This window comes from Macrobrachium nipponense, chromosome 17, assembly GCF_015104395.2.
Source record: "Macrobrachium nipponense isolate FS-2020 chromosome 17, ASM1510439v2, whole genome shotgun sequence".
Classification (NCBI taxonomy): domain Eukaryota; kingdom Metazoa; phylum Arthropoda; class Malacostraca; order Decapoda; family Palaemonidae; genus Macrobrachium; species Macrobrachium nipponense.
The window spans coordinates 34,278,988-34,292,661 of NC_087210.1; the positions used below are offsets into that span (position 1 = coordinate 34,278,988).

At 45.4% G+C, this 13,674-nt stretch overlaps 1 protein-coding gene across 1 annotated transcript in view; it reads right to left on the reverse strand.

Moving 5' to 3' along the window:
• LOC135196177 (tRNA dimethylallyltransferase-like) overlaps positions 1-13,674 on the reverse strand; it is a 204,739-nt gene that overhangs the window by 187,148 nt on the left and 3,917 nt on the right. Inside the window, exon 2 of the mRNA XM_064222761.1 lies at positions 6,869-6,966. Within this exon, the coding sequence (XP_064078831.1) occupies positions 6,869-6,966 (98 nt within the window). The remainder of the gene's footprint in view (positions 1-6,868; positions 6,967-13,674) is intronic.

A 13,674-nucleotide genomic window follows, 5' to 3' on the forward strand; every position in this document is an offset into this window, starting at 1 on the left:
AGGTATCCCCTCTTGATGATCGCGAGGGACCAGTTGTCCGCCCCCTTTCGTGCCCAGACATCTGCAAAGTTCAGAAGTCTGGCACCCACAGTTGTCTGGAGGACACCCGAACTACTTCTTGGCCCTATAGACCCTGGGAGAAGGTCCTTCCTCTTCTAGGTGGTCTCGAACCTCTGGAGGAAGAAGAGCGAGACGAGGTCCTCCTCGAAAGGGTTCTTGCCTACTTTGAGCCTCTTTCTTCGTCTTCTGCTGAAACGAAGGTTTCGGAATTCTAGCCGAGCGAGCTAGCATATCCTGCGTCGCTTTTGCTGATAACGAGCTGGAGATATCATTAATAGTCTTCTTGGGGAAGAGTTGCGGGGAAAGCTGTGAATACAGCAAGGAAGCTCTCTGTGCGTGAGAAACCGCCTTGGTAAGAAAAGAGCAGAAAACGGCCCTCTTCTTTACCACTCCTGCACAAAAAGTGAAGCAATTTCCCCGGAACCGTCTCTCACTGCCTTGTCCATGCAAGACAGAACTGCGTGGAGGTCTTCAGGCGAAAGAGTGTCTTGCTCTTGAGTCCTCTTAGCCAACACTCCCAGGGTCCAGTCAAGAAAGTTAAAAACTTCTAAGACTCGGAACATTCCCTTCAGAAGGTGATCCAACTCGCTCATACCCCACGTCGTCTTCGCAGAATTCAGCGCCGAGCGACGTGCGGAATCGACCAACGAAGAGAAGTCCGAGTCTGCAGAAGAGGGAAGAGTTAGACCCAAGGGCTCTCCTGACTCGTACCAGAACCCCATCTTACCCGTCAGCTTGGACGGGGGAAAAGAAAAAACTGTCTTGCCCTTCTCTTCTTTTGAAAGCAACCAGTCGTCAAAGTTCTTCATAGCCTTCTTCATAGACACTGTAGGCTTCATCTTAACGACTGAAGACTTCTTAGCCGTATTGGTCGTTGAAAATAAGGACGGAGGAGACGGAGGAGCAACGGCCGAAAGAGACTCCCCAAAATCTTGCAAGAGGAGGTCTGTAAGTCTCTTATACGAAGAAACCGAAGCATCCTTGGGCAAATCTTCCTCCGAATCAGCAACAAAATCTTCCGAAGAATGACGTCTAGAAGCTCTACTGCCCGGAGGAGAGCTAATCCTTGGAGAGCGCCTGTTCGGAGAGCGCCTACTAGGCGAGCGCCTACTGGAAGAAAAACCACTGGGAGAGCGCTTACACGGGGAGCGCCTACCAGGAGAGCGCCTACTTTGAGAGCGCCTCCCAGGAGAGAAACCTACTAGGAGAGCGCCTAGTTGGAGAGCGCCTACTAGGAGAGCGCCTACTTTGAGAGCGCCTCCCAGGAGAGAGCCTACTTGGTGAGCGCCTGCTAGGAGAGCGCCTACTTGGGGAGCGCCTACTAGGAGAGCGCCTACAAGTGGAGGCCCGTCTGTCGGAAAACAGATTCTAACTCCACAGAAGAGCGTCTGGATAAGGGAGAGCGCCTATCAGGCTCTCTGCGCCTGCTAGGCTCTTGGCGCCTGCCATCCTCAATACACCTGCCAGGCTCTTGACGCCTGCCACGGGAGAGAAAACATCCACAGATGAATCCCTGTCAGAAGCGCGGCGCTTACAAGGCTCTGAGCGCCTATCCAATCGGGAGTGATCTAACGGAGGAGAAAACATCCGTTGCCGCCTACCAGGCTCTTGGCGCCTACTAGGCTCTTGACGCCTACTAGGCTCCGAGCGTCCGTCAAAAGGAGAGTGGCCACCAGGCGAAGAACTCTTCCTTCGCTCCTGACGAAAACGAGGCTCTTGACGTCTGTCAAGCTCTTGACGCCTAACTGAAGAGGAGCGGAAATCCTGAGGAGAGAGCCTGTCTGGCTCCTTACGCCTTACATGCTCACAACTCTTGCTGGGAAGAGAGGAGAGCCTACTCGGAGAAAGATCCCGAGCTCCAGCCTGCACTTCTGACCTCCTACTAACAGGCTCAAAAGCTCTTCTAGCCAAAGGAGATTTAGCCGAAGGAACGTTCTTAGACTTCTTCACCGGAAGTGAGGCGTCCTTCCGACGATGAGAAGTCCCGGCAATAGACTCCGCTAAAGCCGCAATCTGCGCCTGCAGACCCGCCAGGATACGCGCAGGAGATCTCTTAAACTCCTCTACAGGGGACGAAGTCCGAGAGCGAACAGGAGAAGCGTAACCGGCGACGAAATCTTGGTTCTCTTGCGTTCCACTTCTGGCTCTTCCGCGAAGGATTCGGGGCTGGAAGGAAGGGCGCAAGGATCCTTCCAGGGCCTCTTGAGAGGGCGAGACGACTCCGATGCGCTCCATCTACGCTGAGGAGAAGGCGACGAAGATGACGAGAAGCACTGGCGCAATAACTCCTTCTTGGTTCGATCCAAGGCAGCCTGGGAACGAGCAACAGGAACTGCCGAGGGGACGCCTGACCGGTGGGGGTTCTCCCTAACCTTCCTGCGGCTTTCGACTTTCCTCCTCCACTGGGTCTGGGAGTCTGGAAGAGGTCTAGGCCTGGAAGCGTTAGTGAGCCGGTCAGACGCACCCTCCACTGCACTAGGGGCACTGCACTGATCACTTGCACTATCATCAATCTTACCTTGTCGAGAGCGAGCGAGGCTCTCCTTACTCCTGATCGAGGCTCTCCCAGAAGCAACTTCCGAAAACGAATCTTCGGGTTCAAAGCTAGGCGCAGGGGCTGAAACTGGAGAAGGAACTACTTCTACTACAGGATTCTCAGCGTCAACTTCACTCACCCTCGATCTACTAGAACTCTTTGAAGAAGCCTTGCGCACCCTATCCTTCTCTAACTTTCTCACATAAGAAGAGAGAGCCTTCCAACCATCCTCATCCAAATTCTCACACTCTTTGCAAGGGTTAATAAAAGAGCATTCATTCCCTCTACACGACTCACATACCGAGTGAGGATCTAATGCAGCTTTAGGAAGCCTAACTTTACATTCCTTCTCTGAACAAACCCTAAATAAACTAGGTTTCTTAACTTCAGAATCATCCATGATTATAGATATGTAAGAGAAATCCAAAAGAAAAATCCAAAAAACAGTCCAAAAAGCGTATGCCAAGCCAACAAACAAAGGGTACTTCACCAAAATCCAAATCGTCGGCAATGAGAACGAATTTTAACTATCGTAAGGACTGAACAACAGGTGTTGTCCAGCCGGCGACAGAAAATAATCTGACAAGAAAGGGGGACTGGTTCTTACACCCGCCTCCCAGCGGCGGGTAAGGTAGATCACCTGACCTACCTGTAGCGTGTGCCGCGAGTTTTGAATTTTCTGTCGTGACGTCAGAGACCTAAGCTAAGTATATATATCTGGCAGGGAAGTTCATGTACAAAATGAAAAATTTTTGAAGGTTGTAGCTTTTCAAATTTCCGAAATAATTGCATAAAAAAAAATTTATACAAAAATTTCGACATTTGGTCATTTTTAACTCGTCGGAAATGGTCGAAAACTGCAATTGTAAGCTAAAACTCTTACAGTATCGTAATATTCAATCAGTTGTATTCATTTTGAAACAAATTGGAAGTCTCTAGAACAATATTTAGATTTACGGTGAATTTTTGAAAAAAACATTTTTTTACGTCCGCGCGTTACGAATTCGTACATCATTTTGTGATAGTATTTTTCCGGTGTTGCTTTTATTGTTTTACAATGTATTATATATCAAAATGATTGAAATTTAGTGTAAAATACAACGAAAAAAAAAGAAACTCATTAGCTTTTACCGTTTTTTGCACAGCGTGATTTTAATACAATTATGTATGAATTTTTTTTTTTGCTACCATATATCGCATTATTTACATATGATAATGATATTATTTTTCATTTCTGATGATTGCATACTAAACTTCAGGCAATGACAAAAAAATGAGCCAAAAATGAACTCTTTTAATCTTCAAAACTAAGCATGCAGTGATTTTTTTAAAAAATTATTTTTTCTGCTTCCGCGCTCACTCAAAACCGGCTCCGGCATTCGGGGGTTTTTGATTTTTACCGCTTCGGCGTTTAAGGGTTAAAAGAGGGGAAACAACAATGAATAAGAATTTCTCTGCGTTCAGTGATCGTACCTTGAATTACATTACGAGAGAGAGAGAGAGAGAGAGAGACTGTTCGTGTAATCGCCCTTATTTTAATATTGCTGAACAAATAGTACATATAAATTTTTCACTTCTGCACCCGTATTTTATCACCCATCGTAGATGGGTAAGTTTGCTAGTATGTATGTAACAACTCTTTAATGAAAATGTGGAATTTCATTTGCCTAATCATTTACAATGGTCTGCCTGGTAGTTCTACAAATTTTTAATGTTAGATTCAATGAGCTTGTTAGTAAAGCTTGGCCTAGTAAAAAAGAGAGAGAGAGAGAGAGAGAGAGAGAGAGAGAGAGAGAGAGAGAGAGAGAGAGAGAGAGAGAGAGAGAGAGAGAGAGAGACTCCTTTTTCAGACTGTTAATGTTTCCTCCATCTCTTTATCATATCTTCTGGTTAAATCAGCTAAAAAAGCAAATGAGAAAGATAAAAGAATTGTTAGCTGCACCCATAACCAACTGAATGACAGATAACTGTTGTTTTACTGCAACAACCGAACTGAATCTGATAAAGTTTTACTTGCATTTCAGCCATCGTATGACAGTAACAAATTACTGTAGTTTGTTAAGTAGAATACTTATATTTGCTATGGAGAAAATACCAGCACGGAAATATAGTATAGAGTATGTACTGCTAAATTTAAGCTGCATTTGTAGCTGAAGCTGAGAAAACAATGTTCACACTGCTAATGACTATAAATTATTGTGTATTAGTAACATGATGAAACTCAACTGTAAATACAGTGGACCCCTGTATTCGCGTTCTCCGGATTCGAGGACTCACACATTAGCGGAGTTCTCTCGGGAACGTTTCCCCGCATTATTCGCGGAAAATTCACATAGTCATGGTATGTATTTTTCTATGAGAAATATCCACAAATTCCTGGGTTTTTTTTAATCAATTCCATCCTAAAATGCACTTTTTGTGATAAAACTATTAAAAAAACCAAGTATAAAAATTTTTAGTGGGTTTTTCTTGAGTTTTAACTAACAAAAGAGGCTGTTTTCAGCAATTTTATAGGGGTTCTAACTATTTGCGGGTTCTAACTATTTTCGGGTTCTAACTATTCACGGGGGGCTCCGGTACGCATCTCCCGCAAATACGGGGGCCACTGTAATAGTGGAGAAAATGTATTTTCATAAAATATACTCACCATGAAAGAACACAATTTACAGTTGTTTTCACGCCACTAACAGATAAATATGTAAATATCATAATATTATGATATACTAGGATGAAAATAACAAACGTAAATAGTTTTTTACACAAAATAACATGCAATCCAGTTCATAACAAGACGTACATATTTCAGTCATATTTCAACTTAAAAGCACTTCATATAACAAAAAATAACCTGTTTACGCTAAATAGAAGCATGAAAATCGAGTTAAGTACGGTGAAATAACCCTGCCTCTGCCCTCAGTTGATTTTTCCAAAGCAAAACATGGATCGCTTTGTATTTTATAATAGTACTACTATACGTAGTAATATGAGACTACATACACTATCAATGGATACAGTGAGGTAAAGCAGAACTTTTTAAAAGAGCCAAGGAATAGATGCATATTCATTATGTTTGTATTTTAGGAGGGTCTCTTGGTGCTTTGGCAAGTGCCGAAATATGTACTGATAACCAGACAACAGTGCCACCTATTAACAAAAAAAATAACCAAGTTTAGTTCACTAATTTACATAAATTTTCAACTTACAAACTCTTCATATTAAGAATAATAACCTTGTCACATAGGAATAGAGTTTCCAAAGATTAATTTACGCTAAATAGAAGCAAGAAAATCGCTCTGAATTGAGTTAAATACGGCAAAACAATCTTACCTCTGCCCTCAGCTGATTTTTCCAAACCAAAACATGATCGGTTTGTTTGTATTTTATAACACAAACAGTAATACAAGACAACATACAATACTTGATAAAGTGAAGTAAAGGATAACTTTTTAAAAGAGCAGAGGAAAAGATGCATATTCGTTATGTTTGCATTTTATGAGGCGGTCTCAGCACCTAACCTAAGAAACCAATAACCAGATAACAGTGCTAAAACCAGTTATGAATATGTATTTAACAAGTGCCATAAAATTGAAACGCAACTAACCGATGGTGACGGTAACAGCCGGCTGGCTGCCTGTACTTAAAAACTGTGTAATTCATATCAAGGATTTCCTAGAAAATATACAATTAAAAAGTACATGAAGACAGTATGTTTACAAGCCCCTGAACCCAGAAAAAGATCAAACTTTCAGTGTGAGAACCAGATGTAGTAGTTTGGAGGACAGGTTCTTCATCTGAAATCTACTACACTATTTGACAAACAAAAATATATATACATACGTATGACAGTACATTCCATACAAGAGGGGCTTGGAGTACGTATTCTGACTCTGAACCCCTCATACCAGGATTGAAGATAGAATTTTTACATTTAATAGAAAGCACTGGATGGTTGGAAAATGGCCCATACCTGTTGCAATCAACACTCCTACAACCCTCTCACCCCTACTGTCACTGTCATCAAGGAAACAACACAACATTAAATGAATATAGTTTACAGGTTTATGACCAAACCAACTAGGTGATGAAACCAATGACAAATGCAAAACAAAACCACTCCAGCGATAATTTGTTATTTAGAATTAAAACTGTTGTGTCAATTCAGAATTATTAAAGATATTTCATGTATGTCTTACCATTACAATGACATGCTGTGATGGATGAATATGTAAAGGAAAGTTTTGTTTTCATTTTCCAGAAAACAAAATGACATACCTGGAAAGAGGATCTAGAAAATCAAGCAGGTGATGGGGTGCCAATGCTTTTTCCTCAGATGTGACCTTGTTGGTAACAATATCAAGGCCATGGTACACCTGCAAACAAGAGAGAACATTGTTACTAAGGGTCACATTTCTTAACTGTGAAAGCTGGCCCTAAAGGTTAAAATGAAATAGAGTACCAGGTCTAGGCCACATGCCAAGCACTGGGACTAAATGATGAAGGAAAAATCACAATTTTTGAAAGTACATTGTATTTTTCCTAACTATACAACCTGAGGTACTTTACATTAGGAATTGTTTTACAACAAAGTTGCAACATGTCCATTAAAACCTTGAACAAGATGGTTAGGCAATAACTACCGTCCAGCAGGTGGGGAGACCAGCTTGCCTGGATGTAAACATTCCACTTTGCCTTTCAGCCTAGGTTTCAGATTGAGGGGTGGCATGAGGTGGGCATTAGTGTAAAGGACCTCATGTTTGTATATTTAGGAAAAATCATAATTTGTCGTAAATTGTATTTTTCCTAACTATACAAACCTGAGGTCCTTTACATATGGAATTACTTACAGCGTAGGTGGAATTACGGCCATTCTATCTTGAACAAGGTGGTTAGGCAGTAATACCGTGGGGCAGGCTAGCCTGCCCGGATGTAAACAATCCACTTTGCCTTTCGGCCCAGGTTCAGATTGAGGGGTGGCATGAGGTGGGAATATATGTAAAAGGCCTCAGGTTTGTATAGTTAGGAAAAATACAATTTACGACAAATTGTGATTTGTTCCGACACGTAATACAAACCCTCAGTCCTTTACATAAGGAAGACTCACTGATTTGTGGGAGGAATCTGAGTGAGCCTCTAGAACTGACTGGAGTTCTGCGCACCTAGGCTACTCCTCCTGGTCGTAAGAGCGAGGAGTGCCATGCTGCCTCTGACAACTTGATCGGAGTATAGGAGCTGCATGATCAAGAGTCAGACTTCTGGGCCTTTTCGAAATGAGTGAGGGATCGTGACACATCCGAAAAAGGGCTGTAAAGAATATTTGGTGTCGGAGACATTAATGCAAAGTTCTGGGAAGGGTTTGCATTATTGCCAGTCTCCTTCCTCCCCTTGCTAGAGGAAGGAGTAGGATTGCTTCTATGATTCTGATAAGAAACATGAAAACGATGCTAATGTATAAGCTTAGCGCATCAATTGTCCGACCAGCCAGTGTGAGTTCGAGTCCTATCCTCAACCCAAAGGCAGAGGAGTGGAGGGACGAGGCGTGGAAGGGGGAGAGCCAGTCACTCTCGCATCCTTCTTACCCCTACAACTGCACACCATGGACGAGATGCAACTTGTCCTCTTGAAGGAGCTGGGTAAGCAAACACATCATGCAAGCATCCACCACTGGTCCAGGGAAATGAGGTTCCAAGGACCTGTGGGCAGTCCTGAAGGGAAAGTAAGATATGGTCGCAATGACCTATCCATCTTCCTGTCCGACATATTCTTCAGAGTGATGGACAGTACCCAACCATTGGTCTATCCCACTGCAGCTTAGTCTCTCACGGTCTCGTCGTCTGCGCAGTGGATAAAGACACCGACACTCCATGGTGGGTGTCGATACTTATGGGTACCGGAACACGCCAGTAGGACAAAGTAATGACTGATCTGGATCAACCGATACAAAGTCCACAGCATAGCTCGTGACGGTCTCGGACGCTTCGACAGCTGCCGACTGACTGTGTTCAGTTGTGTGAAGCGAGCCGTCATGCATCCGAGGCGTACTCACGTGACCCTCGCCTTTTGAAGGGTTATGCCGAGAGACCATACAAATCATTTATATTGTTGCCACCGATGCTGGAAGGCAAGATGATTCTCTCAAGGCATGTGCCCATCAGACGAAAGTCAATTGCCTTCTAGAGACCGAGGTCCCTGATAGCAAGACAGAAGTTCTCATAGTAGTTGAATCTCAACTAAGGAGAAACAATACTATGTGCCGATGAAGACGGTGATTAGGTGACTGCAGACCTACATCTTCACAGCTGAATCGAGAGAAGTTAACTCTCAAGATTCTGAACGTAGAAAAGTCCCACCGATGACACCAACCCGTGAAGACAGCTTAATCCCCGTTGTTTTACAGAGGGCTGAAAACGCTAAACCGCTACTTCATTGCTGTTTGGTGAGAAGTCGGGGTTGCAATGAAAGCGGAGCGCTTTTCAGTAATGAAAACTCAGGGATTGTACTGCCTGAAGAACTGCTTCTCATGGGATGAATCAGGGAGGACATCTACGTATATACTTGGAAGTAGAGCTGGCAGGGCGGGGAACAGGCCTACACCTCACACAATTCAACTGATAACAGAAGCATGTTGTGAGGGCACTGTACATAGACCTCCAGCCTAAATTCTCTTCCATTTGAGGAACAAGAATAAGGACTGGAAGGTGACCCCCTTCATTCTCTAATGAAGAGAGCGAAGGTGAAGTTTTCCCAAAGGAAGACTTCTACTTTGATAACAGGATACCGAAGACAATAGTTCAAGCCGAACTGGATGTTCCCACCCGTTCTTCTCTATCCCGGGGTTGGCCGCCTACTGAGGCGATGGACCTGCTGAGCCCCTCCCGAGATATTCTTCCTTCAGCAGCAGTACTTCCTTCGAACACTAGAAATTCCAGGAATTCGAGCATTCGGTGAGATTCCCGATTATCGTAATAACAATTATCTGGGATTCTTCTCTCGCCCACTCTGGACCGTGGTTACGCCCAAGTGTTTGCAGACCGTAGAAGACCAGAACACTCGGAGAGTGCTAGAAACTGAAGAATTCTGAGCGCTCAGCGAAACTGCCCCCCCCCCCCCCAAATTCGTCAGACGATCATCGGGTAGTGGTCCTCCCAATTCCTGTAGAAACTGAGGGTAGGGTAAAATCCTTCCTCAACAACAGGGACTTACGTCCGGTAGGACCCAAAGGTCCCTCCAGGAACGCAGTCCCCAATGCGGAATCCTACGGAGAACGCTCTGCAGGATCCCTCCCCTTCCCGTCGCAGCCATAGGGAGACAGGGAATGGGGGAGGAAGACTGGACGCTCTCGCTTGCCTTCCCAGCGGAACTAGCAGTCGGAGAAGCAAGTACGGTCAGCCATCACCGTGCTCTGAGTCTAGGAAAGCGTTACTGTCTGGAGAAAACGTTTTCCCGAGGAGTTACAAAACTCGTACTGCAGGCTAAATGTCTGCCGCCACCGTGACCGTCGCATGGGTGGGGCTGAGTGTGCACCTGACAGGAGAGTCGATACCGTCCTCTGACGCGTCCCAGTCCTCGTCAAGGTCGAAACCTCTCAAGAGGACCGAAGGGGGAGCCCACTCCGGTCTCTGCGTGCGTGGTCCAGCAGGATGGTCACTCCGAGTCATCGTCCTCGCCAGCCCCCACGATCTCCTCCAACCACTTGAGCGAGGATCTGTTGGTCCCAGGACCCTGCCTACCAGCGGAACCTTCTATAGTGAACATATTCCCTAGGACAAGGGGTATATTCACCTAGCATAGTCTCCTGCAAACATACCCCTACAGGAGAGTGCTCATAGATCAAAACCTTCACTTCCTCATACTTCGCTCGCAGTCCCTGACAGTTCCACTGAATAATGGAAGTGAATTTATTCATGTTTAGGACCAACATTGTGATTCCTTTTTACCAGACCGGGAGATTTCTTTTTTCTACTAGAGGGAGGCATTTTGGTGGAAAGTTTTGTTGCCTTCTTGGGAGGAGTTATCGCCTTCGTAGAGCCAACATCTTTTCCTTTTCCTTCAATGTCTTTAACACCGAAGGGTTTTTTGGTTTCTTTGCTCTCCATCTCTATCGAGACAGAGAGAACAGAGGTGTTCTCTAAAGAGACCACCTCAAGTGTCTTTGTACTGCTGGCAGTAGCCAGCTCTGCCTCTAATGAGGCAGAAGTACCAGTGAGGACTGGCACCGGGGGACCAGCATCTGCTGGTCTATCCTCCAAGAGGAATTGGCACCAACAGAAGCTGGCACCAGACCAGCAACCACTGGCCTTGCCTCCAAAGAGGCACTTGGTGGAGGGTGTGTCTCTACTGACACTTTAATTTTATTTAGTTCCATATCTGTGTCTTTCTTGTTGGCTCTAGTGAACCTTGTCTTTACATTCTCATCATCAGTTGACTCGGATGATTCAGTTAGAGGTCTTTTTAATGATTCATTATTTGATTTTCCTTTTGTGCTCTTAACTTGGGTGTTTTTATTTGTCTCTTTCTTTTGATTTCTTAATTTTGCTACTACAGAAGCAAAACTTAGACCAGGTCTTACAGTCTTTGCTTTCGCTCTCTCTCGTGCTTCCTTAAATGTTGTTCTTTCTATTACTCGGATTGCTTGGATTTCTTTTTCGAGTAAATATACATCACACTGGTGAGATGATGATGCATGTCCCTCACCACAGTGAACGCATTTAGGTTCCCTGGTGCACATACCATGCTCATCTTCTCCACAGTTGACACAGACTGCAGGATTTTCTTGCAATTTGGATCGACACGATTGTAGGGTGTGTCCAAAATGCTGCCAATGGAAACACCTTCTGGGTCTTGGGATGTACTGTTCTATCTTAAACCTATACCAGGCTGCTGACACACATTCTGGAAGTCTTAAAGTATTAAAAGTTAATATTAAGGTAGGCTGAGGTATTCTGTTATTATCAACCTTCTTTGTCATCCTGTCCGCCTTTATTACACCCTGGTCTTTTAATTCTGTTAAAAATCTCTCCTCAGAGAAAGCCATCAACTGAGGGGCATAAATCAAGCTCTTGCTGGAGTTCAGGCTGGAGTGGGAAGAGCACTAAACCGTAACTCCCGCAAGGTCTGACAATCCCATCAACTTGATGCTTTCTACTAGAAGCATATTTCCATTTTGAGGTGTTATTTTTTGCTGTCTGCCACAACATTTCACTATTTCCCTGTTTACTTGAAAAATATCTATACTGTCACCTTCAAGCTTCAAATTTAGGTATTTATTAAAAGAATTGGGTACAAAGACCCCAGGAGCTATTTCATACTTTTTATTTCTCTTTATGGCAAATGGTTCCAGTGTGACAATACTGGAGCCAGATGCTTTTTGTTGAGATTTCCTGGCTGTATACCTAATCGCATTGCTTTGGGTCGTCAACTGTGTCCGTCTGTCATTCGGCCCAGGGGTGCTACATTGATCATGGGGACCGACCATGAAAAATTGAAGTTCGGGTTCCGTGGGCAAGTCCTTTGACGAAAGCATAGGGTCATCAGCAGAGATAGGGGGGTTTGCCATATAACATAAAAACTGAATCCATCTAGATATTCCCCATACCCACCATGGAGTCCCACTTAGAGGACGGGTCATTCCTTTAATTAGGGTTGTCCTAGGGGTAATTACCGGATATACACCCTATCTCCAGTGCTAAGGCGTCATGATGTCCGTCGAGATCAGACCCGGCACTGAGGATAGGGTTTGACATTAAACTTTCCCCTCGCTCGACCATGTCAGGTACTAGAGTTCTATGGGTGAGGTAGCATGCCGTCCATCCTCAACCTCCTTCATATCCCAAGATTTAGACTAAATCATGTCCAAAACCAAGCCAAAGTCATCATCACAGAATCCATACCTTATTGGGGGGGGGGGGGGAGGACGACAGAAAGATGAAATGTTTTTAGTAGGAGGAAAAGGGCTGACTTATTTAGTTGGATCAACAGCTGGCCACCAAGGCCCAGCGAGAAATCAGTTCCCACCAGGCATCAGGGCCCAGCTGCTGAACCCTAAGGCTCCATCCTCGGCAAGGCTTCAGCATCTAGGGGGTCGAGGTAGTTGAAGGGACAGGTGAAGCAGATCTGACACTCCCACTCCATCCACAAGTTAGACGAGTCACGTGGGTGACTCCTACCATCCTTCCGCCCCGTGCCAGAGTCCTGGCGGTGAGCGTACTCAACGCCACGGACCCTAGCTGCACGGTCACTGGGAGAAACTCGCTCACGAGTACCTGAAACGGTTCCCGGTCCAGCGGCGGAACCTCTAGATCCGGGAGCAGAAGTACTGGCAACAGCTGGTACCTTGCTCTTCCCTGGGGAGGGCAAGGCAGTTCCCATTCAACAGGGAGGACCAGCGGAAGACCCACCTGTCTCACCTGGACGATGAGACAGGTCCTTAGAAATCTTGTTCAGGGACTTCTTACAGGGGGGGGGGAGCACCTTCTTCTTCTTCTTCGGCCGGGCAGCCTCAGAAGGAGTGAAGGAGATGGCAGAAGATGACGACGAAGACAACAATGACACCTTCTGCTTCTTCTTAAGACTTCCTCTTCACCAGCTTCTTCAGGAGAGCAGAAAGATCCCCAACCCAGGATGGGGAGGCAGTGGCTGCCAAAGCAGCAGGCTCCAGCACGCCCTGAGAAGGGGGAAGCGATGCTGCAGCAGCACTCCCACAGAGGCGATAGGCACAGCAACGGAGACAGGAGGGAAGTCCAAAGGTGAACTCTTAGGGCACTTGAAGTCCGGCGGTGGAGCGAGGACGGCATAGCCTGGAGGAGGTGAAATATATTCCACCCTCCAGGTATGTGGCACAGGTGCCACCACAGAGGGTGGGGTGATCGATGTAACATACTGGGTGTACACCAGATGTGGTGGTGCTGCATACCCAGGCGTTGATACAAGTGTTGTTGTCCTCGACTCAGCTCCATGGGTCACTGGGGCTGCTATGAGATGACTCAGCAGTCCCTGCAGAAAAGGAGTGCCAGGTAAATTCAGCGTCAGCCATACATGTCGCAGGTCCCCGCCTACGGAGTCAGACAAACCTGAAGGAGCAA